General features: G+C 37.5%; 1 protein-coding gene across 5 annotated transcripts in view; it reads right to left on the bottom strand.

Moving 5' to 3' along the window:
• Window positions 1-26957, bottom strand: part of VTI1A (vesicle transport through interaction with t-SNAREs 1A) — a 258961-nt gene that overhangs the window by 229345 nt on the left and 2659 nt on the right. For all 5 annotated transcript variants that reach the window (XM_015632973.3, XM_015632972.3, XM_015632970.3 and 2 more), the window contains exons 2-3: window positions 22620-22678; window positions 18269-18379 (exon numbers count right to left, since the gene is read on the bottom strand). In XM_015632973.3, coding sequence (XP_015488459.1) covers window positions 18269-18379; window positions 22620-22678 — 170 coding nt within the window. The remainder of the gene's footprint in view (window positions 1-18268; window positions 18380-22619; window positions 22679-26957) is intronic.

Here is a 26957-nt window from a genome sequence, read left to right as displayed (position 1 = left end):
TGTTGCTTAACTTTGCCTTTGTACCCAAAGAAGCTCCCTGTTGGTAGACCATGACTTCCACCAGTCCAAAGAACTCACTTGTTACTGGAGTAAAACCACAAGGCTCAAATGTACCATGTCACAAATTCATATGAGAGGGACAATGTAAACTTGGGAAAGGGACTTCTCCACAGGGAAGCTGGGAATAAAGTGGGCCACAATGAAAAGCTCAGATTTAGCCACTAATACCTGAAAGAACAGCAAAAGGCCAATGATGCATTTATCTCTCTCTGGAGACATCCTTCATCCCCCAATTACACCCACTGTGGAAGTCTCCAAATTAAAAATACCTCCTTTAGACCCTCCACATGAAGAGGAAAACCCCATGTTCCACAGCCATACCCATTATATTCAAACGTGTCAAAATGTTAATGTATTTCCTCTCAAACAGTTTACCAAACCATTAGGATCTGAGCAGTAAGATCCATCAGCTGTGCAGTCAAACATCCATGAAAAGGGACAACAGTGCTGATACGATCTTTCCAGTCTTTCTGCCAAATTTCCTGCCATGAAGAGTGTGTGTGTGTGTGTGTGTGTGTGTGTGTGTGTGTGTTGGGATCACTGTGCTCTATGACGAGGAGGGAGCAATGGTAAGAGGGACAACTGTCTCCTTTTAGCAATCTTGCTTTCAGCTGAGGAGGTGGAAGGCTGAGCAGATTTCCTTCCACTCCCAGCCATCTGTTAAAAACCTCAGTGAGGACAGTTCTACATCAGCGATTATTATTGATAAAACAAAAGTGCTCTGACACAATCTTTAAAACAGGATACTTAATTTTATGAGTCTAGAGAGGAACTTATTCTTTCACAGAGTTACTGACTAACAGCAGTCTGGATCACTCACCCCCCCCCACCCCTCTCCCCCATATGCAGCACATTCTGTGCCAACCATCTCCCCTGAGTTTAACACTGTCATCTATGTTTTCAGGGGGAGAGGGGAAACCTGACCTCATGCAGCATTTTACTAGAAAAGCCTGGAAGTCATAGGGCACTAGTACAAATACCAGAAAAATAAAATTAAGGAAAAGAAAACAGAGAGAAAAAAAAAATCCACAACCAAAAACACAATAGAAACAATACTTTGTGTTCCTATTTTAAGTGCCTCTCTCAATGCTATATGCATAGCAGCTAAAGGCAAGCTGGAAACCAGCCAGGTCCTGGCTGCCAGCAAAAATTTTGTCACCTCCTTTGAACATCTGAAGTATGTTTACCCAATAGATTTCATTAAATTACACTTCCATTAGGAAGCATACAATGTTGATACTCATCTCAAAGATAAAAGGGATCGCTAAGAGGCATGTCATCCTGCTCCCCAGCTGATTGCTATTTCTGGGCCAATCAAGGAAAGGAGCCAGAACAATACTTAGTTAAAAAAATGCAGCATCTCCCCAAGGACTACATACTAAGAGACTGCAGCTCCATTATCAAAATGAGCATATCATTAATGACAATACACATAGAGTATGTTATTTTAATACAACTCATACACAACAAACAAGCTGTATTTGGGTCATTAGCTGAATTTGTAAAGCAGTATTTCCAAGGGTTAGAAACTCCTTATCGAGATATGAAGTTTATAGGTTGGGAGCAGGGAGAGAACAAATATTTTATATGATCCCAAAATACAGTGACTTTAATAACACTGCAGTTTGAAGTGCAATGTAGTAGCTAACAGAACAATAGGCTATTCAAACAGAAGTTCTCATTTTAAAGCAAAGCAGAAGGAATTTAAAACATCAGGCTGTTTTGCTAAACATCTATGAGGGATAATGAAAGCAAAATGCCACTGATGCAGTTTACACTGTATGTATCACCTTTTAATTTATTATTACAGTTCAGTTAAAAAATAAAAAAAGGCTCAAAGTAATTTTACAAACATTAAAAAAATCTATAAAAAAAAACAATGCTGATTGTGAGGCAAGACACTGGGGAGAGAATAACATAGGAGAATTCAAATAATTTATCCTATGGTAGGCTGAGCCTTTCCTAGTAGAGAGGAGGAGATATCTTTGTCTCTAAGCACTGCTGTTAGATGTATGATGTTTAGTGTATTTCCTAATCTCCAATTCACATAACAGCAATAAAGGGAAGAGGACAAAACCAAACCCATGCTAATTAAAACCTGAAGATGTAGGAAAGGGCTGGGAGGTGTTAGCTCTTTACAGTCAAGCTCTGCCTCATCATCTTGCAGCAATCTGTGACTATTAATCTCTAAAAACACTCCTTGCTCAATATTCTGCCATCTAGACTTCAGCCAATCTCTTTCAACACACAGAAAACCTTTTGGTTTAGCCATATTTGACATATCATATGAACTCCAATTATCCATCTTTTTGCAGTTAATCATCTCACAATTACATTTCCTGCACTTATAAGCATCCAGCTGGGAACTGAGTTTTAATCTAGGAAATAAAAAAAAAGGATTCAGGTTTCTAACAAATTACTTCTAATTAACCAGAACCTTTTCTAGTCATTCCAACCTAAAGACGCCTACAGCAAATGAAAGAATTTATTGTTTGCATTCCTAATGATACTTTAAAATTTCATTTCAATTTCCCCAATGAGTAACTTTCAGGAAATTCATTGCACTTATATCTACTTAAACAAACATTCTGTTAAGCAGGAAATGCACAACAACACAAAACCTAGGGGAAGAGAGAGCTGGTATTACAGTGAGCAGAAAAGCTGCTAAACACAGCTAAAGAATCAGAATGCTAATTAATAGCAACTTCCAGAAGTGCAGTGCAGCTATGGTGCCCACGCTCTCCCAGAGTTATTTGGAATCTCAAAACTATGTTCCCAATAACAGAAATGAAAGGTTTTTTGTTTGTTTTTTTATTATTATTATTATTTTTTCAGGGAAAAAAATGGTCAGTTCTATTGATACAAGGCAGTAATTTGTAATCTGTACAAAGGAAGTGAATTAAATGAAGCCACCTCTCTAGATAACTCAGGAAACTAAGTCAATGCCAGTTAAACAGCACATGAAAGAGCATTGTCCCACAACTTCCAGTGATTTCCCCAGGGAAAGATTTGGAATAAAAGCCATACAAAACATGCTTACTGCACAACTGGGAAGTGCTTGATACCACAGGGAGGTTACATGAGGTAAGAATCAAATGTAACAGTTTCATTTACATTAAGTCATATCAATTTTCTCCAACTGTTTCAGAAAGTCAATGCAACTATCTGACAGAATAGGATTGTTGCAAAGTAAATTATACCTTTCATGTTCTTTGGACAGTCAAATACCAGAGGGTTTTCTGTCAATTATATGCTACCACAGATGTACATCCCAAATCTGTCCATCTATCTAACAAAAACAATATACACCTTAAAAATACTTTACAAAGCTATCTTTAAGTAATACATAATATATAGGTTAGTTTAACTGCAGAAATATTTGCTCAAAAGGTTGGTGTTCATTTATGCACAACAAAAGTTTCCACAATACAAAACAGGACTGCACTAATTGGCTGATTGATTCAGTACCAAGTTAAAGTAGTTAATTATTCTGGAAAAGAGTTATTTTTAATGTACCTGAAGCCTTCCAAAACTATTAAATTTTATATGCCTGCACTAACCTCCCATTACTTTGACTTTCATTAACTACCTCTGTAGGCACTTAGAGAACACCAAAACTGTTGGTACATTTTTGTTTTTATTTATAACAGAGGTTGAGTTGTGACTGTAGACATTTTAACTCATTTATAAAAAGGGAGAAACAACAAAACCAGTAGCAACTTCCTTTAAAATTTAGCACGCTGTAATTCCTGCCACAACAGCCACAGCTTTGATTCCAACACTCCAGCATCACAAACCAATTAATGCCAACCTCCCCTTCCCAAATTTCTGCATTTCTGGTTAACTTCTCTACCCAACACATGGAGTATGGCACATTCAATGATGTGAGAGGAAGGGATGGATTCCCCTTGATGAGATTCACTGATACATCCTTAGGTATTATAGAGATAATGTTCAAACCACTCTGTTGGAATTGTGTGAAACATCACAAAATTATCTACCAACACATTTCCATTACCTGTGCACTTTCAGCTGTGATAATTGAAGACCTGCATGAAGCAACAGCAAGAACACTATGGGAAAGTTCACCTTAGTTGTGAAATTGGTCACCAAAGATAGAATGGCTGAGCAAGGACAAAGTTTTTCTTCTTAAAGCCCCTCCCAAGTTTAAAATGGGAAGTTGAGAGACACGATTCAGACAGGCTACAGGTTTCAGTAGAACTCTGCTTGAGTTCAGCATCAGGATTTAGACAGGTGTTCCCATTCTAAACTCAGTGCAAAGTACTCAGTATTTCAATGCATGCTCATGGTCAACACTATGAAATCCCACCAAAAGTCCTGCACCCCACATTGCTCACCCAGACTACAGACCTTGGGCAGAGGCACCCAGGCAGGGGACAGAAAAGCACCACTGGAGCTCTTCAGATCAAGCAGTTTTAAAAGTCAGAAGGACCAAGGCCTGTGAACTCACACGTGCCACGAACACCTGGCAGAGCTGCACAGCTCCCAGTGCCAGTCCAGGCCAGACTTCTATTGGGGTACAGCTCAGCAGGGACCACAGATGGGCAGGGCCATGGGGAGCTGGAGAGCAGCATCCCACAGCATGCCCCAAGCAGGGGAAACAGCCCTGAATGGAGCCCTGGGCCATGGGTGGCCATGGGGAGGCTGCTCAGGGCCACCGAGGGCCGCTGGTGCCCTGAGGGCCCCGGCCACTCAGAACTGAGCACAACCTCAGCAGCGTTTTATATTAACCACAGCTGGCAGAGAATGCAGAAAACACGTCAAGCAGAGAACACATAATGCATTTACATCGCCATGGAGAAGACAAATTTCAAATCAGAAATATCCAGCATACAAAACAACCCTGAACCAGGTTAAGGCCAAGGACATCTGTCTGTTGTTCCAAGAAACTACTCTAATATTTTAGAACTGTTTTACCGGTTTACTGCCCTTGAGTCACACAAGCCCTGAATCACTAGCAAGTAAGGAATGAACAGATAATATTGCAAAGAGATTCAGAAGGTACTAGGCAAACATGAAAAATAAAAAGAATTAGAAGAAAAAACACCCTCTCAGCTGCAGTCATTTAAGTATGAACACCACAGAGAAAAGCTCTTAAGTGCAAATCTTTCTTATTGCAGTGTTACTTTCAGTGGCACATGAAACAGCAATGATAACAGGCTCAAAAAAAACTTTGAAAATAAAGTTAAAAGATACATGTAACTTAAAACTAACATCTTTTCCTACACAGAAAGGTTAAATTGTGGGGTTGACATTTGCATTTGTTACGTTGTCAACGTTTCCTGCCTATCAGCCTATGTACAAACAATATCTAAAGATGTCATCTACATATTTATACCAAAGGAGTTTATGAACAAGACCTGTCAGTATATTTTAACACCTTTCCAAAACGTCAGCTTTCATCAGGTATAAACACAACATGTTTAATTTATTAGTTTGGTTTAATATAAAAAGTTGACAATCATATGTCACCAAAACTATTGATAAGGTAAATAAGGACTACAGGAAAATGTCAGAAAGTTATTAAAATATTTCTCAGTTTCCTGAATCAAATTGGATTTATTGGCTTTTCTCTGTCAATAAGTGCATCACACATTTTTCTTCATATGGCTATTTTTGAAGTGATGTGTCCAACAATGAAGTTTACAGACAGACTATATAACCTAGAGAATCTGAATTTCACTTTGACTTTTTGGGCCAGGGGAAAGGACTTTGTTAATATTAAAAAAAAACCCAAACAAATGAACACAAACACACAGATTTGTTCACCTATGTTTAAAAATATGCCAAAATTTTATTTTTCTAAAATATACTAAGCCTCATAAAAGGTAAAATATAAGGCAAAAGAAACTTTGAATGCAACTCCAAAGTTGAGCAAATCAGTGTCTTTGTTTCCACTTTCCACAGGAGGTGCTTGATTCAATTCTGTCAAGAAGATTGCTGCTACCAAAGGTCCACCTTCTTTGTTTGTAATGTCAGGAGAACAACCTATTCTCACTTCTTACTAGGTATTTCCCCCAAAAAATGTAACAAGAGGGCAGCATAGCCTCATTTCAAGAATTTCATGCCCCGCTCCGACTATACAGCCAAACACCTCATCAGTGAGTCACTCCAGCCAGAATGCAGCAGCTTGCCCTATAGGGAAAAAAAAAGCCTTTATCTGAATGCAAGGATAAACTCCATTGTATAGATTCGTTCCAACACTCCTGCCCAAGCCACACTCAGGCCAAGCAACAGCCAGAGGCACAGAAGTGCTTAAAGGTGGGGGGGCAGAGAATGGACAGCTCTCCTTGACAGAAGAGGCTTTTCTTTAGCAAGTCCAACTCTACACCTCAGAATTAGATACAGTGAAGAATTTACTGTTAGACAATGAAGCTCATACTAAATTTGATACTATGGACATCACAAGCCATGGCATGGCCCAGCCCAGCCTCTTAACTACTCTGTAAAATGGACCTGGCAGGGATAATGATAGTGTTTTCTTAGAATTCACCAGACATGCTAAATGTGCCCTCAAAGACCTGATCTGGATTTCCTACTGCTAATTTTTTGTGGGATTTTAATGATTCATGTCACTCCTGCATCAAAATCACAAATGCAGGGAGTACAGCTGGGGACCCAGCTATGGAATATCAGAAATATAAGCCACTAACCCTTATTGTTATCATCAATACAACAACCCTTGTTGTTATCAGAAATTTAGTGCTGAAGACTTTGAAAGTAGATTGGATAAAATGGAAAACCAGGCTTTTTCTGTTCAAATGAAAAGCAGGTGAAAGAACTGACACATGAGCCACCATAACTGACTGAAAAGACAATTTCCAAAAATGAAAAATAGTCCAAATTTATTAATAAACTTATTTAGTCATGCTTATTAGCCACAGGATTATCCAGGCTCATCCCTGGGAGTGTTCAAGGCCAGACTGGAGGGGCTTTGAGCAAGCTGATGTACTGGAAGAGGTCCCTGCCCATGGGGAAAGGGTGTTGGAACTAGATGATCTTGAAGGTCCCTTCCAATCCAAACCATTCTGTGACTCTATGATATTTCAGGCTACAGAAGCACCTGTCCTGGTTTCCTTTGTCTGACACAGGGTACAAGAAAAGGTACAGAAATTTCCACAGGGCCCAAATTTTTCACAAAGGAAGGAAGGACCTCAAAAGGAAGTCTTGCTCCAAAAGAATACATTTATCTACATCAGGAGTATGTTGGAGTTCTTCCACTATTTTTTCTGTAGTGTACATGATTTCAGATTTTATTGCAGAACAGATTTGGCCCAGTTCTTAGATCAAACATCTTCCCTTCAACATGGTTCAAAGCTGCCTGAAACACCAGTATTTTGTTCAGACACTCATGTGTGTTCAGTGTACATCTGAAATGGAGTTTCCAGTTCATTTTCCTGAAAAAGGAATTTTATTCAGACTCACATGCAGAAAGTGAGGAAAACTGGGGGATTCTGTCCAAGCAAACACCACCACTGTACAAGAAGCCCCATATGGGAGAAAAATCCTTAGCTAAGACAATTTTAAAACATACAAATGGCTTGGAAACTGGTTCTACTTTACGAGAGAACGGAACTCAGCAGCTCTGACCTTAGTAACGGGGTACTGTTTAGGTACAAATTAAAAGTAAAAACTTTTAACATTTGCCCCAGAAAGAGAAACAAAAAAAGGAAAAGGGAAAATGAGGAGAGAAAGGAGCAAATTTTCCTTATGTTCATTCTAAAATACATGCATTTTAAACCAAGCTCTCTACAGGGCACAAGTGCTGAGCCACCGATCTGCATTGCTGAATGCCAGACATGTAGCTCATGAATGGAAAAAAGGGATTTAATAACACGTTTGAAAGTGACTCCAAGTATGGGTCAGGAGAAAGATGCAGCCCAGGTGCCTTCAACTGAAATAAAGATCTAACAGAAGGACAACATGACAGAAGGTAAGAAAAAGACAAAAGGAGCACTAAGGGCTTAAAAAGGCTGGGAAAGCAATTCAGGTTAGCAACCCCTAACTTAATCCTGACCTTTCTGTAACTTTTTACCTTGATTTAGTTGACTGAACTAACTTTGTGGGAAGCTTACACAACTGAACCAGAGAGTGTGATTTCTCCTGAAGACTGGGCAGAAAGAAGAGGGAATCACATGTTCATTTGAGGGTATTAATGACATTGAATTCTGAAACTGCAGAAAACAGTCAGTATAAATCAAACATTTTCTTTTGATTAAAAAAATTCTAGCACTGTGCTTAAGACCCTCTCTTAGCATAATTAGTTTTACTCCCAACCACATTAATTGTAGATAAATGCTGCTCCTTTTTTAAGGATGCCAGAAGTTTTAAAAGAAACACGTAACATGAAAACCTGTAGTTTCAAAGACAGCTGCTAATGGAACAATACACAATATTGACACTAACCTATATTTCTTAAACAAATAAAAATAATTACAAGAAACACATTAACATAACAACCCAGTCCTTTGCATAGCTCCATTCAGTTAATACTCATTACAGTGCCAAAGAGCTGTAGTCATGAGTGAGAAATCCCTTTGTGCTAGGCACTCCACAAAATAGGGATCCCTGTGACAAAGTATCTGCAGTTACACATCCCAAAATACCAACCACCATAATGGGAAGTAACTTTTCAGATTCTGAAATAAGAGATTTTGATATTAATGTAGTTATTCTCTTTTAAATAAAATATTAAATACCACTTTTTTTCTGGTTGGTGACAGAGCCTAGCAAAAGTTACAACTCAATTTAATAATGACTCAAATCTTCTACTCAGGAATCACCGAAAAGGAGGTGTTAAATTCATAATGAAGTAGCATTTTGTAACTAAGGCCCAAGCCAAGACCCACCAGACACAATACAAGCCTTTTCTTTGACTTGCCAGAATTCACATTTGAATCTTTAGTGAACAGGTACAAAGCCTGCAACTGCAATTCAGTGTTTTCCACACTGACCAGGAGGGTAAGTTGGCAAACACTACCCTTATTCATTCTAGTCTTAACTTCTTGGAAAATAAAAAAAAACCAAACTAAAGACATGTTGGAAAGTTGTGGGGGTTCCAAAAGTAAGCACAAATGCCACTCAATGGGAAACAGGCAGAGCCCACACACACACTCCCCATTTTCTTTCTCTTTATATGCCAGACACCAAATATTTAGTTAGCAAAACCCTTTTCTCATTACACCCATCTGAAATGGTTAAATGTTACTATAGAGAGAAAAAATATTCTGTTCTACTGCTGATCCCTGAAGCCACCTGCTGTATTCCTTTTTGCTATCTGTAATCTTTATACTTCTACACTAATTTTCATTGATCACCTCTTTTAGGAGTGAAACCTCTGTAGTATTCATTAAATATTGGAAAAGGCCTATTTTCCTTGCACTGGCACCCTAAAGGCAGTTAATAAAAAGCAAATGAAAAGTAAGGGAGGTGCTGTATTTGATCCACTTATTATAAATGTATACAAGCATTAAATTGTCAAATGTACAACTTTAGATCCTCTAGCCTTTGCAGGGATTTCCCCCTTAGCCGAGGAAGAACACCAAGTTTAAATAGACTTTTTGGCCAAGAACCACTTTTTGTTGGTCTTTGTACAGCAGCTTTAAGGGAAGCTAGCTGTATTTGGGACAGACTACTAAATGATTGCAGAGTAAAAATAAAAACCTACCAAACAAAAGAACAGAGATATTCACATTTTTTCCATGTTTCACATAGTAAAGAACATTACTAGGAGGAGACAGAATCACCCTAATAGACTTCCAGTTCCATTTTTTTACTTTATATTCCTTCCTCACTAAGTCTTAATCAAGAAACAAGATGACATCTCCACTGCCATAAAAGTCCATCATTTTTTCCTCTGATAGCCAGTTTTACAAAATAATAAAGTTCCTTCCCAGTTTATTACTGGTATGCTAAAAATAACCAGATTAGAGCACAAAATGTGAAGTTTTTTTTTTCTGAGACAAAAGATGTGTGGTTTACTTTTTAAATACCTTTTCAAAATATTTGCAGCTAGAAAATATTAAATAAAGGTAATATTTTTCAGTACAAATTAAAATCTGCCTACAGAAGGGAACAGCACTCTATCCAACACTGTAACATCTGCCTAAATAACTGCTTTGCTCTTGGGTTAGAACTTGGGGTAGAGGTGGAAACAAAAATTTACCATTTTGGTTAGTAAGAAAAATCGGTATGAAAAAAGTTGGATTTACTTGATAAAATTATTTTTCTTAAAAATCCCTGACACTTGAATTCATCTAACACATTAGTTTTCTTTTCACAAAGGCTGCCCAATCAATTATAGCAGACTTCCTGAGAAAAGCACCAGAAATGCAATTTAATCAAATGGTATTTCTATTGCACTAAATTTCAGCATTCCACTTTTGGAAACCTGAGATCATGAAAACAAAACTATGCAAAACATGATACCTGGCAACTCTGATTTCTTGTAAAACACACAGAAGTTAACATGTAACATCACTAAATCAGTGCTATGGAAAGCATCAGAAAGAAAGAGCAAATACATCCATCACTGTTTCTTCATCTCTCTTATTAACAAATCTAGAATGTATTTGCATTTACAAGAATTTGCGGCTGGCACAGAAAAAAACTGTACTATCCCAGTAAAATTACCATAAATCTACAGTCTGTCTCCTGCTATTCTGTGGCAAAGGTTTTCAGCAGAAACAAGGTAGGTAAAATACTGTTAGTACTAGCAGAATATAATGAATGCTAGTATTTGTAATGTTTGACAACTGTTTGACAACCAGACATGCAATGTGTTCAGTTATGCAAAGAGGTTTTTTTACACTCCAATATTCGCTTATGATGCAATGAGAATTTCAACAAGCATTTAATATGTAATGACCATATAAAATTTTCCCCTTGAATTCTGATTGAGAAAATATCAAGATAAAGAACAAACCTCTTGAAGCTGGGTAGAAATAGTTATTTTTAACAGCAGTGCTTATATTTCAAGTTTCCTTTCATGGAACCAACAAAATCAAGCTGGCAAAAAAAGCTATTAACCACTCATTTGCCAACTAATTTTTGACATGGGACAGTTCATCAGTCACAAATAAAAACTTCACCATTTACCAGATGGCAACTTCACTATAAAGAGAAGCTATTTTTGACCATGGCAATTAGTCTTCTCATGTTTCAAACACTACAGTCTATTTTCACATTAATTTTTAAATCTATGTGGCTTTAACTTAAAATAAACTGTACATCAAAAGAATGTAAAATAAACAGCCAGGAACACAATTTGACGAATTGGATTTATTTAGTTTATTTAGCTAAACAGGGTCCATTGGATCTCTTTAATAGGCTGACAGTTGCACTGGGCTGGTTAATAAAACATTCAACACAGTATCTTCAGCCAATATAGAAATGCAAATCCCACCAGAAATATTTTATTCATGAAACAGTAATTTCAGTTACTACCAAAGCAAAAAAAAAGAGAGAGGAAAAAAAAAAGAAAAAAAAAAAAGAAAGAAAAGAAACTGGGGGAAAAAGAAAAGGGGGGGGGAAAGAGAAGCGGCACTTGCTTTGCAAACAAACAGCGCCACCCAGCGTCACTCCATGGACAGCACACCGGGACATCGCGAGCGGCCGGAATGAATCCTGCCCGTGTCTAAACGCACCTTGCCTCCACTTCTTATCATTTACCAGTAGCACATGAGATGTGCTGTTCAGCACTGAAATGAAAAATAGCCTCGCTCTAGATGGGGAAAAAAAATAGAAAAGGAAAGAAAAAACGTAGTAACACGTTAAGGAACTCGAGAGCGCGGTTCTGGCCTGTTAAAATGGGGGGGGTTTTGCTCAGTTTGTCCGATTTTTTTTTGTTGTTTTAATAATCTTTATGTTTCTAGGTCGTGATAGAAACAAAATCAAACTTCTACTTAAATGAGTGCAGGTGAGCAATACAATGAAGAGAGAGTGAAAACACTCTTTTCCTCATTCATCATTGCCTCCTACACCCATGTTCAACTACAGGACCTTTATTACTGCTGCTATCAAAAGCAGGATGACGACAGCTGCTTCTTTTTGCACACCAGGTATGGGAGTATCACTTGAGTAGAATAAGAAATCACTGAGAGAGTGAGAAACAATAAAACCTTTCCACTTGTGCCCCACCACAAACCAGCATTCACCTTTTCTACATGAAGTCACTTTACTCATCAGTTGGTTAGAAGTAATTTTACATGAACATGGCTTCTTCCACTGTCTCTTAGAAAAAAAACAGCTAACATACTTAATTCTACGGTTTTGAGAAGTAGAAGTTTTAAAATAAGAACAAACTCCATGGTAAACAGAGAAATTGCAGTTCTCTACTTGGGAAAGGCTGATGAGGGCTGAAATCGGAACACGTCTACAAACTATCAGATGAGAAAGACTGCTCAGTGAAAAAGGCAGAGCTGATATCATGCTGAATTTCTGCTACATGTTTTGAAACACATTTTACTGAGAGATTTCATTCTGCCACAGACCACTTTTCAGCTTAATTTAGTACAGAAACATTTTGTGTGTGAAGGGAGAAAGAGGCACAAATGCTTATAGCGCCCTGTGTGAGTCCTACACCTTCCATTCACAGCCCCAGCCACTCACAAGAGTTACCAGACTCACCAAACCACTTCCTGAAAACACCTTTATTTGTAAGCAGTCAGCCAAGTCTAAGCAACACAAATGGGTTTTTCTTGAAATCACGTGCATCACCTCCACCACAACTTGCTGAAGGACCAACAAAGAGACACCACAAAAGTCACCAGTTTTGTCCCCATGTTAACAGATGAGACAGACACAGAATTTCCTGTGAGGGTCAAGGGGGAGTTGGCTGAGAGAAGAATCTAGTTAAGGCAATAGCTTTACTGACATTAAAAAATCTGCTGCTTGGCTGCCCTCACCCATCATATTATCTCTTCACATACTGAGTTACAAGATGTGTAACACACTTATTGGTCAAACACGAGATGATTCTTTGTAAGCAATACCTACAGAATTACAAAGCCCAGGAGGCAAGGTGTGCTTCACTGGTCTGGCCTCTCAGGAATCTCAGCTAAGATGATCATTTTAGGCCTTTAGGTTAATTACAAATTAAGTGGGTTAACTCCCACCTTTCACACTTTCCTCCACAGAAAAGCATCTCATCACTAGCAAATTCCGTTATGAAATAAATTTACTTCCATCTTCATACTTCCACACAAAACAATAAAAAGAAATTTAAGACATAAATAACTTAAGGCAAATTTTCTACAGGGGTTCTAAGTTATACCACTTCTCAGTATTTCATCTTAGGTCTTGAATGTTACCAACAAAAAAAAAAAAAAAAAAAGAACATTTTTTCCTGTATTCCTGTATCACTTTTTCCCCATTTAAAATAGCAGTATTATAAATCAATTGCAGAAGGTCAAATGCCTCCACCTTTGTCCACCACAAACCCATCAGGCTGAGGACACAAGTGAAAACAAGCTGAAGACAATGTGGAGTTAGCCTCTATAGAAAAGAAGCTGGCCTAATGTTCAGCCACAGTCAGGCAGACAAATATATCAGAAGTTATTAGAAAAGCAACAGAGGAAAACAAACAGTGCCTCTGTAAGGAACAGTTTGAGTAGAATGTAGAGGAGTAAGTATTAATCTCAAGAAAGTGACAGTATCTATAAAAATGGCAGTGAATGAACTTTCTTTCACAATATGCTTTTTCAAAATTAGATTGTCAAAGTACGTGGCCAGATAATTCAAATTCTTTCTTCTGAAATTTCGTTCAATCTTGTGTGCATTAAAACAAATCCTCCACAGCCCATTCAAAAGAGCTGTACTATTCACATAGTGAAAACTAATCTGATTGAAGAAGTTTTAAAATGTGTTAACAGATCAGGTTTCACTAAAGGTACCTGTACCTGCCCAGGCAAGGTTCTTGTGCCCACATGATATTTTGTCACAACCAATTTCCTGTTTTTAAGAACACTGTTGGGATACAACAATTAAGATATACACACAGCAGTCCCACACATGGCTCACAATTTTGAAAGTATAAAACACTATTAGACTACTTGCTTTATAAATCAAAATAACCCAGCAGCAACAGTTGAGTCTCTAAGTTTTAGTTCAAACTGGAGACCTAGAGAAGACTGGCCATAAAGATACAGCCAGCAACTTGTCATTTGACAAATGGTTTCATTATGTTTACAGCATATGATTATTTGTCTGGGTAGGTGACTGAACCTGAAATGGGGGTAGTGGTATTTGCAAAAAACAAACACAGCTGTATGAGTTGTTCAGGTGAGCTTCTGGACTCAGGTAGTATTTGAAAGTCATACAAGAGAGCTAACTTTATCCAATGAAATTCCACTGGTTATCTTCCTAGATGTTTTTATGCTTAACAGCAGCTGAAATTTTAACAATGATCTTTAACAGAACCTGCAGGAGGTATAAATTGTAAATACATATCTCACTATCGACTGACGCTATTGTAAAATGCCAAAAGAGTTTAAATGTTATTTAAGTTTTGTACAATGTATCAATGTATCTGCAAATTTTCCCCACCCACCTTTTTATTTTTCTTTTAAAGGTTATTCTTTATGTATTTCTAAATATTTCTAAAGTCAACATTACCAAAATCAGTACCAATTCTGAGGCTTTAAAAGGAATGAGCACTGTCTCCTGAACTGATAACAAATGCTACCTGCAAGATTTACCTCTGTGCTGCTGACAGAGTAGGAACAGTTCCTATGTTGCCTCCTGTATTTGATGGCTATTTCTTCTTTCTCAATATCTTCATCTCATTTTCAACACTGATTGTGCAATACTCATTTTTTTAGAGTGAATATTACTGTATAATGTGATCTTACAAGATTTTTATATTTCCTCATCTATTTGAATGCCTTATATGTCAGCAGTAAGCTTTTCAGGAAAATAAATGCCTGCCTTTATTTTTTTCTATTTTATGGTGCCCTGACATCGAGCCAATACATGGAACCCTGGGGATGGGTACAAATGGTAGAAAATAAACACATATTTGCTAGGTTTAAGAGTCACATTTTCACATGGACTGGGGCAAATTTAGCTCAAAGTAATGTTTATAAAATCTGAAAGCCTATTACCACTGTATATTCCCCACTATTTAAAGGTAACTTTAAGGTAACTATTAACATAAAATGCTTTGAATTTGAATGAATAAACATCTGTAGTCCATATATTAAAATATTTTCTTTTGCTGTCAGAATTTCAAACAGGCACCATGGGACATTCTACATCTGAAATAGCCAGAAAAATAATATTTACAAGCTTAAAACGCATAATGGTGCACTGGTAGATACAGGAAGAGACTTCTGGTAGGAAGATTGTTTTAAGCTTCAGGAACTCTTTTGCAGGTGGTCCCAAGCAGCCTGGAAAGCACAAGACTGTGATGTGCAACTCCACTTGGGGCCACAAGATAGAGCTGCCAGCGCGATCACGGGCCCGGCAGGTCCCACCACACCTTCCCCGACCTAACCGGGACCAACTCCCCTACAGAAATGAAGGGGCTGGGATGTGCTATTGAAAATGAGGTAGTAAACCAAAGATTTACATCTGCAAGTGAAAAAAGACTTACCAGTTTCATTCTGTTTCAGTACATTTATCACAAGCCTGAAGGTTGGATTTTTGAGATGTGTGCAGCTTCTCTGCAGAGAAGCATCACTTTGTGCCCTGCTCTGATATTTCTCCCCAGGGAAGACCACAGAACACTGAGGTGAGCATCAGAAACCACTCCTGCCTAAAGCTGAGGTGCAGTTCTGTTCATTTTCCCCATCAGTATTCACAGTGCTATGCTTCCTGAGTACTTTAAAAGACAAAATTGTGCTATCCTTTTGTCCTTTATAACTGCTCCTCTTCAAGAGAGAGGGCTAAGGCAGTGCAAGGTGTTTTTTTCTCCTTGGATATGATTTACTGCAATTAGTGTGTTACCAGCTAAGCATGTGCAATACAGTGCACGGGGTAGATGCCTTTGCCTTCTCACACCCCTGGACTGCAGAGCACTGACAGCTAAATCTAAGTCTCAAACCAACAAAGATTAGCAATGAGAGGAAATAAATCTCCTATTTGCAACTTTTTCCTATTTGATTACAAAGTCAGAGATGGAAAACCATGTTTGGAGTAACTTTTCTAAGTACAGCTCAACAGAGCTTAAATCTGTATTTTTCAGAATGCACTTCAACATAGTAAAGTGTCAGAAAAAAACCCCTACATATTCACAAAGATGCCACAGCACCTAATAAATAATATTATAGTGATGGCAGTTTGTCATTATTACACACACTGCTCAAGATAAAATAAACTCACCAGTTACATATTAAATATCAAAAATAAACTTTAATGTTGTCCATCCTGCCAGTAAAGAATGGACAAATGAACAGTCCACAAACCTCATGTTTCCTTCTCCTAGCTTTAAACATGTTGCTATGCAGCTGTTTTCCATAGCTGTTTGGGTGAGTGCAAATTTTCAGGTGCTATAAGGCATTCAAATAATCACAAGATCAATTCTCATGTTATCAATGAAAATAAAATAAAACTACTAGTACTGGTTCTGTATTCACTTTATGTGTGAAATACAGAACTTAATGAAAAAGACTGTGCACTGAAGTATGTAATTTTTGCAATTAATTTTGTTCTGTAGGTTCCAACAAGTTGCTATTTGCCTGGATAATCAAAAAGAGTCTTAAATCCTTATGTGCTAAATTAGAAAAATATTAGTACTTAGAAACCATAACTACATAAGGCATCTAAGTGTAACACCATTATTTGCTATGTGAGATTTTTTTCTAGCACTTTGCTCCACCCTTCACGTAATTTTCTTTCCTTGTTCTTCTGCTGAAGATCCTTGGATTTGGGAGGTGTTTTTGTTTTCCTCTTTCTCATGTTGTTTTTGCTTCTTCACTCTGAGCACAAACTTATGTTCTCATGATCATGTAAGTCCCAGTGCTAGGATGCATTTCCTTGCACTGATTTCTCTCCTTCCACATAGTGTTCAGTTCTGAGCTCTTTCATTTTCACTTTCTTGGGAATATGAAAGTATGAATTCCACCATCTACCTACATATAAAAATAGGCCAGGAACAAATATATGCTGACAGCAAATTTTCACACATCTGAGAACATAAACAGCATTCACAATTGGTCCAGAAATTGCTCTCTCTGGGAAGTCACTGTTTGGCCACACGCAATTCCTAGAGGGGAACAGATGAGACTGCCTCAAAATTTTAATGCAAGTCTTTTTATTCTAACATTCCTCAAACTTTACAAATGGCAACCATCTTCTCATGCATTTCTGTGCAACTGCTCAACTTGGCAGAAACACAGAGGAGTGACAGTCAGCTGGATTTCTTGGCTGCAGGTATAAACATTGACTCCCCTCCCCTGAAGGATTAAACTGCTGCCAGCAACCTGAGGAAATTCACAGCTCTCCAGTGAATGGAAAATACTGCCACTAGTTATTTCTTTCTCCCTACCCTGGAGGAACTGAGCTGCTGCCAATTAACATAGCATTTTCCTACATTTTGCAATCCCTTTGAACTTTTTCAGGATTTTACAGGAAACAGTTTTGTCTCTATGTAAATCTATTCAGTGCAAATCCCAGTCACAAAAAAAAAGGACTGATAACTGTAGCAGAAGCCCCTAGACAAGGGAATCTTGTTAGTCTGCATCCATTACCCAAAAAAAGTGTAGTATTTATAACCAATTTGTACAAAGGCCAAGAAGAATCTAAGTGCAATGGAAAAGAAAACACAGTGCCTAACAAATGAAGTGCACATGAGATAAACTACATTCAAAAATTCCACAGATTGGAGATACTGCTTTTCATGTTACTGCTCACATTACTACAAGCTGTCATTCTTTGAGAAAAAGGATTAAAAGATGACTATTTTGCATACATCACTGACACTCACAATGTTTAATGACAGAGAAACAACAGAGTTCCAGGGTAAAGGGACAGGAGGCTAACAACTGGAATATTGGTATGGGACTGCTGCTAAAAGAAAAGATTCTCTTCCCCAGTTTGGTTTTCATCTGTCCACATACATTGCAAGATATATGCAGAACTCATCTCTCACAAAGATCAAAAATACCCTCTCATTTGCCTGTATAACTGCATTGTTTTATTTAAAAAATTCTTAGAGATGCCTTCTTTATGTAATATGTTAAAAACTCACGAAATCAGCTTCAAGTTTTCCCATTTCTTGTTTGTAGCTTCTCATTCGACTGCTGTACATTCCTCGGCTTTGAGGTGGGATCTCCCGAACTTCAAGTTCCATCTGCTCAAGCTGAAAAGTAAAAACAAAGAGGAGGTATATAAATTAAAAGGTTAAATAAAGCAAGAGCAAATTTAACTACATTCAAGAAATCTACCTAAGTTCAAGAAATATTCCTTCTTTATAAGGACAAAAGTTGCTTATTCTGCAAGGCACAAATGATTCATCAAAATCTTTGCACAGTCTTAAGTCAAGAAAAAAGTGACAACATTAATATTACTAACACTCATTTGGAATGACTCAAGCTAAACATTTCTGGATTTCAATTCCAACTGTGATGAATACATCTTATTACAAAAAAAGAGTATAACTGAGGATAATTCCTGCAAATGAGCATGGTTCAAAAGAAAGCCTATCTCCACCTAGCTGTGCAGTTTTGGAAACCGTTGGCTAAAAAAGGTATTTTACTTATATATAGATACATATATATGTGTGTGTGTGTGTATGTATGTTTAAAGTTTTATTTACCACCAGTCTGTATGTTTAATAAAGTAATTCTTATGTTCAATAAACTAATTATTTTTTTCTTTAAACATTGCTAATTCAGCAGAATTATATAACCTAAACTGGCTACCTCAATCTATATCCCAAATCTATATATATGAGTATATTAAATAGCTGAATTCCAGGGTTTAATGACAATGCTACTCAAGAACTTGCATACAGTCCAATGGATTAAAAAATTAGAGACATACCTTTCAGAAGCTTTTTGTATTTATTCTTGCCATGTAGAATTCTAAGGGGCCTGAAATGCAAGAATATGGCACTACACCAAATCAAAAGTTATAAATGAGGGCTGCTAATTACCTGCCCACTGGGTCTTGGAGCCTGCTTTATATGGTGCTGTCTGTTCAGGAATTCTATTTTGAGCAGCAGAAGAATTCCACACCTGCCTTTTAAAATCTTTCCAATTTACTTAAAAAAGATAAAAGATTACCTCTCTTTGGTTGCTCTAGGCACCTGAAACAATATTTACTCACCTCCTACTGATCTTGGTTGAGCAATATGGCATAGGAGCAGAAATATTTTTCAATTAGGATCCCAGGCTACTGGCTGCAGGTCTTCACAAGGGACTGCCAGAATTTATTCCTATGTAATCACTTGCTTACACTTTGAAATTTCATCCTCATATCATAAGAAAAGCATCTGAATTTAATCAATGGAATTGCCAGATACTCAAAAGTCATTTTGCCTGATCTATTCTGATTATACAAAATGATATTCAATAATAAACTATAAAGCAGACTTTAATTAAATAGTCACTAATGAGCTGAAACACACAAAGCAATTTCTAATTCTACCCAGTTCTCTATCTCAGGCTTAACTTTCCAAAGCAGTATTATAAATTAAACCAATAGCTGGAATTAATAGCTTATTTCTTATCAATTTCATCTTAATATATTTGATCTCAAATGTTCTATAAACATTTCTCTTATATATATGTGTGTGTGTGTGTGTGTGTGTGTGTGCAAGGCTGGGAAATTTTAATGAAGTCTCAATTCCTATCAATTATATAAAAACAAAAGCAGCTACTGGTAAATCCAGAATTTGCACCAACAATCTGACTGTGATCCATGAAATCTAAAATGTTCCTTCTAAAGAGTCAATATTAGACAGTGTAATGTCCAAAGAACAATGATGAAGCATATTTAGGTTGACCAACATTAACCAATGTTTTCATCATGAGATTAAACGTGTGCATTTTCTGTCTAGGCTGAGAAATTTCCATGAGAAGCCATGCAGAAGATAGTGGTCCAAGAAAGTGTGAACCTAAATGCAACCTAATTTCATGCATTTCCATTTTCAGAACTCATATTATTGGTCAAAAAATCCTATTTTTCATAAACAAGCAAAAGCAGAGCAGCCCTTCATATTTCCATTCCAAAATACAACAAAGTAGCGTGGCTGATGCTGTCCACTCCAAAATAAGTCTTCTCCTCCCCCAGGAACTTCTTCATATGAGTCTGTTCTGGACTCTGGAATCAGCTGCTAGCATTTTAAGAAACTTGTAAGCTTCACTATTTTATTCTGATTCTGAAGCCATGGAACTAAAATTGAGGTCTAAACTAAAAATCACAAGACATGAATAACGCAGCATTTGCAACACAACAATTTTGTGGTGAGTCCTTCATCAGGCAAGTAACAGAGAGAGTTTTGTCTTCTTAGAAGTAAAATTTCACTCAGAAATTCACAATTATTCTAGCATATGCTAGATTTTATACTCAAAGAATTTCCCCAAGGTTAGCTCAGCAATCAGATTTCTTAAAAACATGGTAAAAATAATAATCAGATACTCCACACTGGATGCAGAACAACAGGATTTCTCTCCAGAGATTTCTTACTCCACAACTCTGGCTTGAAAAGGCAGCTTGGGAGTCTGAGAGTTTTCATGTCAGTTCTGCACAGACATAAAATCAATTACACCAGTGATTTTACCCAAACAGAGCAGACAGTGTTTTAAAACCATCACTGGTTAGTGAATACAAATAAATTATCTCTATAATAATATTTATAATACATGAGAGTGTTATTTCCTGGCCAAGTAGGAAATAAAACGAAATCAGCTAATCCTAGCTTTGACTATGCAAGTCAATGAAGCAAACCAATGCATGAAGAGTATCAGCAGCAACAAATTAGGTTTCTTTTGATTTTCTACTGTAGCCTCTAGTTTAAAAGAGGATCTTCTCAATCAGTTCTGTTATTAGCAGGTTTGTTCAAATTGATTTCTAAACCTAAGCCTTGACATTAATCACAAACATGTTGGGAAATTGCTTAAAGCAAATAATTGTATCTAAAGATATAAAACAAAAGTGTGAAAGAAAAAACCAGTACATTAAATGAAGATCATTAGGATAAGAATACAGATACTGGATTTATTTTTTAATCTTGTAATAAATACAAATATAGATGATCTTTTTCTGACATAAGAAGAGAAGTAAGAAGCCATTAACTCAATTTCTGCTCCTTCCAATCTACTTGGAGTAGAAAACCAAATTTGAACAACCACCCACACTGGAGCTTCTCTGTACTGCTCCTTTGCCATTTTGTCAATTTGTAGTGAAAACAAGCTGAAAAACATTTCTAGATTTCTATTTTTTTGCAGCTGTATGAATATGAAAGTGCCCAAAAGGCCTTCATGTATCTTCAGAACATTCTCATGAAATAAGACAGTAATTTTACCATGTTTCTCACTGGGAATACCAAATCAGAGAGGTTAGGTGCCTTGTCATCCTCACAAGGCAAAACTGGAGGAGGTCATTCCAAAATCCAGCTTCACTATCTTCACCACCAAATCTGTGGTCTACAAGACTAATTCTGTTTTTAAACCAAAAGCACCATGTATCCCTGTGAACAGTCGCCAGACGTTTTTCTTCTTATGCCACTTCAAAAAATTAATTTTATTGTTTTGTTAGTAGCCAAATAATTGATTCAAGTTCTTTCCATTATAAGAAATTCTAGGGTATAAAAGTTAATTTCTTTCCCTATCCTAACATTCAGATTACATTTCTAACATTAGATAAGCTAAACCCATTTGCAAGCAATAAACGAAAGCTACTTCAGGTAAGGAACTATTGGCCACATGATAAAAAGACAATCTCAGCTGTCATCAGTGCCTTTGCTCTGTTACTCCACATCTACAAAACTTTACTCTTACACTCCTCCCATATGGAAGACAGGACAGGCTGTAATGGCAACAAAATAAATAAGAGTCACAGTTGCTTAACACATGTTGCTCGTCACATTCTGGGGCTTTTCTGTCAGTGTGAACCACAAACTATTGCTTGGTTAATACCTACACTCTTCTTGGATCAGTGACCCACACTGCCATGGCACCCTTGTCCTCACCCCTATGTCTCACTTGGAAAATGGAAAAAGAGATCTACTGCTCTATAAGACATTCTGACAGATGAAATTAAGTAGGTGCTTGGGTCTTACAAGCCAAAAACAGTCATAGTGTGTAAATATTTAATTCCATTCCCAAAGTAAAAGACCTAATCCACACGTCTAAATCTAACTTTTTATTGACTTATAGCAATAGTGCAAACCTTGCATCACTTAACACAGGATTAAAAAAAGATACACTCTTCTTGTATTTCATATCTTCAAATAAGAACTATTTCAAGACTATTATTCCATTCTCTAATATATCATCGTTAAGTATTTTTACAGCATGGGTGTTAAATCTTACTATCAATGATCCTATTATTTTTGTTAGGAATTTGCAGTTAACATATTAGAAGACAGAACATACCAGTTCCCTCGCTTCTTCAAGCTGTTTCTCAACATTTGCAACCATCTGCTTCTTCTCATCTGAAACAGAATTGTGAAAATACCAATGTAATTGTGTTCTTACCATGAAAGAAAAACATACCATTTCGAAAGATTGTATGTATCAGCTAAAACAGATTCTAGATTTATTCTGTGTGACATCCTCACATATGGTCATACACCCATTAGTAATTTAAAAAAAAAGACAAAAAAAGACGGGAAAATCCTCGAAGTCTTCTGCCCTCGTATGCAGCATTTAATATTTAGGAAAGCACTTAACAGCTGCTTCAGCTGTAGGAATTATGGCTCAGCAGGCACTTGCTGGTGTATACAAATGCATGAGAAGGCCCATACAACCACTAAATGGAAAAAAAAATCATTTAAGAATAAAGGCTTAACATATTCATTTACAAAATATAAGATGCACAAAACCAAGCATCCCAATTAAAATTAATTCAGATTCTGAAGAAAAATGATGTTTCTATTTCCCTACTCCTATGCTGGGTCTAGAATTGTTTCTTTTACTTCAACAGATATTAAATGGAATGCCACATGAACTACAAGAAAACCACTGTCTTCTAGTAGTAGTAATAATGGAAATTAGTAACAAAGAATGACAATTTTTTAAAATTCAAATAAGTTTTAAACTATACATAGCAATCACCATCTGCCAGGTTCCCCAGCAAAGCTAAATCCCAGCTACAGAGACTGACTTGACCTGCCTCCAACCATCCATTTGCAGGCAGAGAATCCAGTCTGACCTGAGAACTGAGATTCAATGTCACATCATCACAAACATTCCAATCACTTCACAATTTGGCTTGCTACAGCATGAAAGGGGACTGAAATATTCAGACACTGGATAATATGTCCTCACACTGCTTCTTTACTGTGGGTATTCAAGGGTTTCAATCCCACCATCACATCTTCCAGCCTTCAGACTCTAAATCCACCCATCGTGTCGATGAAGTTAACAACAGAACTCTGAACACACAAATGGTTAGTTTGATACCAGGAGTACCATGGGATGTCTGTACTGGTGGTTTGCCTGATGAAGCAGATGAAAAGTGAATGTCGCCAAAGTGTCTCCAGCACAGCTCCCCAGAGGTCACGATGGATAAGTCTGTGTTGGCACAAGACTTAAATCATGTATCTCTACACCTCAGAGCTTTTGAATCCCCTTGCTTCTCTTCCACATGATCTCTTTGTATCCTGGAACTGACACATTAAAAAACACAAGGGACTTTCTTCTACCCTCTGGATTCCAGAAGCAATTGAATTTCATGAGGATACCACTTTAATACAGGAACATAATTCAGGTTCTCACAGGCCGAAATGCCTATCCATCTATCTTCTCATTCACCTAAAATACTCTACACTCTCATTCAAGGACACAGGAACATCACAATCTGTCCTTCCTCAGTTACATATACTGGAGCTTTGCCGCAGAGAGGATCAGGCTTAGGACCATCTTTCCTGCAAATATGGAATTCATGCTGCCACGTCTGGTAGATTCTACCACAGCAGAAGATGCAGGAAATATTTTGTGTAGCACTTTTAGTTTTCTGCAATGTCTTCCTTTAATTCCCCACCAGGTTCTCATGATGGTACCCAGGCCAGAAAATTCAGCACTTTATCTTCCTAACATAAAAAAAAAAACAAACCTGCCCCTTCCCCCCCAGCCTCCTCCCCCCCACCATCCATACTTCCATTCTCATATCCCAAAACTCCTCTGTTCTTTCCTTCATTTGGAAGTTAGCAAGATGATGATGGACAAAAATAAAAACAATGGAAGGTATTAAATACACAACACCATTTTATTGAAGCTGAAATGAAATTTTAAAATATAGCAGCAGCAGCAAATAAATGTACTATAGCATTTTTGGTATTTCCCTGAGTGGTACTGGATCACAATTTTCATATACATTTAATAACCTGAAATTCAGGGATATAAAGTGGGGGGATTTTGGAAGGTATTTCATGCTAAGAAAATTCTACTTGTGATTACAAGAACTACTCAGCACTCCACTAGCCAGTAAAATCTTACTGACCCACAGACAAATGTAGCCACAGACTTTTTGTAAGGAAAAATCCTTAGTACAGAAGAAGGACTTGCTAAAACTTTTCCCATAAAATTAGGAGGCGAGGGTATTCAAATGATCTCCAATGGTTTAGTTAACTAAATTTTAACCCAACTCCAGATTTTAACACTGCCCCAGGTACATAATCACCCAGATGGTGCCCAGGACAACTGCCTCTGTTTTTCCTTCAAATACAGAAATGTGAGCAGGCACAAGGCAACATCCCAGCACTGCAGCTCTGGAGCAGGATCTTCACAGACTTCCAGGAGAGCAGCTACACTTGTTGCAACTGCTGATCCTCTAGGGCACACAATACCAGTAGTCATGTTTCCCAAAACATCTATTTCCAGTTTTATTTCAATGGTTAAGCAAAGGAAACAACTTATTTCACAGCCAGAATCCCCATAGGAAGGGGGACAACACTCACAGGATGAACTGCTCAGAGACTGAGAGTGAGATCCAAGGGAGTTCCTCTGGATAAGAGAAGTTTGCCACTAATCAAGTAGATCAGGACAAACAACTTACAGTCCAATTAAAGATGCTCATATTACCAACTGTATTAGTCTTAGACTAATTAGACTGTGACTTAGCAGTTTTCAACCTGCCTACTCAATCACCTCCTTAAATACACTTCCACAGGAAATTAAGAAAAAGGTGTTTTATAACTTTTTGTTTTGATTGAAAATGCAAATATCCTTTAGAGAAAAAAAACAACAATGCTCGATCAATTATATCTAAAAGACAGACAGAATGTCCCAAACAAAATAGTATACAAACACATAGTTTGTATAACTAAAGTGATGAAATTGACAAACTATGGATAAGGACTGGAAACAAAAGGGGATTCCTCTGTGTAGGATTGAAAAGAAATCTGTTCTCTGTTTGTACACAAAGTTGTATCACTTTCTTAAAAGAAACAAGTTTTCACTACATTTTCCCCAATTTTTTCAGCTTTGCCCTGGCATTAATCACTTGTCTCCCAAAATACAGCAGTTACAGAAAGGTGGGAATCAGTCTATCCTTACAATCTGTGGGGTTGTAAAGATAACACAGCATTGGTTTGATCTCAAAGTCAACAAAGAGATTAAAAAAACCTGGATCAAGACTCAGTAGTCCCACTGCTTGTGGAATCGCTTCTTTTCATCAGTACATGCTGAGGAAGAGACTGAGTAACAAAGGGCTCCAGTTCACAGACCACTTGCAGATGGTGCTGTGCTCACTCACGTGGTGTTCACCACTGCCAGAAGTTACTATCCAACAGCAGAGATAAATGGAACAATACATGCATTTCTCTCTTTGGATTATAAAACTGCATTCAAGAGGCATAACATAATGAGCCATACCTGAAACTGAAACAGTAAACTTCAGTACAGGAGTACAACAGAAAATTAAAGGTGGGGCTTTCTTCAGCTAAACCTGTTAGCAACTGAAATGCAGCACTTTGATTGCCCAGTAGAAAATGCAGATACCAAGAATCAGAAGAATGACAGCACTCCATTCCAAAGCCATCACAACCCCGAGGCTACTGTGCTGGGAACAGACTAAGTATCACCATTTGTGCTGATAAAGCTCTCTTCCATTTCAAGAAATGAAAATTTATATGAATTTTTGGTCAAATCACAAGGCAGATGTTTCTCTGAAACACCAAAGAGCATTAATAAAACACATCAGTCAATGATCTTCATTCTTCAAAGACCTGCAGCAGCATCACAGAAAATTTATTTAAAAGGCACTTCTCTATTTATAACTTTCTTTAATCCTCCAGGTGATGTCTGCCTCAACAACAGAAGACATTTCTTCCAGAGACGTTCTATTGTCCCTGCTGCTTATTGTTTCTGTAGTATCAGAGAGCCTTTGTTACATTTCTTGCTGAGCTACTTATGCATTTGTGACAACAGGATTGTCTGCTGAGCATCATCCTCCTAGAACACAAGACAGAATCATGTCCTGACAACATGGAATGCAGGAATGTTGCAAAACCGATTAACCAGCATTTCTCTGTTACAGCAGGTCCATCTTGGGCAGCAGAGGGAAATAACCAGTCACTAGAGTTCAGGAGATCATGCAGAGTGGCACAAGTCCTTACACCTTTCATCCTGCTTCTTCCAGCGGGGAGGAAGAAGGCCATCAGCAATCTCTCTCAAATCACTGCTGCTGAAAACTGTCACCTCATGTTCCCCTCCCACCTCATAATCCTCTTTTTGAGGCTGTCCCAGCCATCGCCACAAGAACTAACTGGA

Source organism: Parus major, chromosome 6, assembly GCF_001522545.3.
Source record: "Parus major isolate Abel chromosome 6, Parus_major1.1, whole genome shotgun sequence".
NCBI classification, from domain to species: Eukaryota; Metazoa; Chordata; class Aves; order Passeriformes; family Paridae; genus Parus; species Parus major.
Note: the sequence above shows the minus strand (reverse complement) of the source record. Positions and strands in the feature narration are given on the sequence as shown.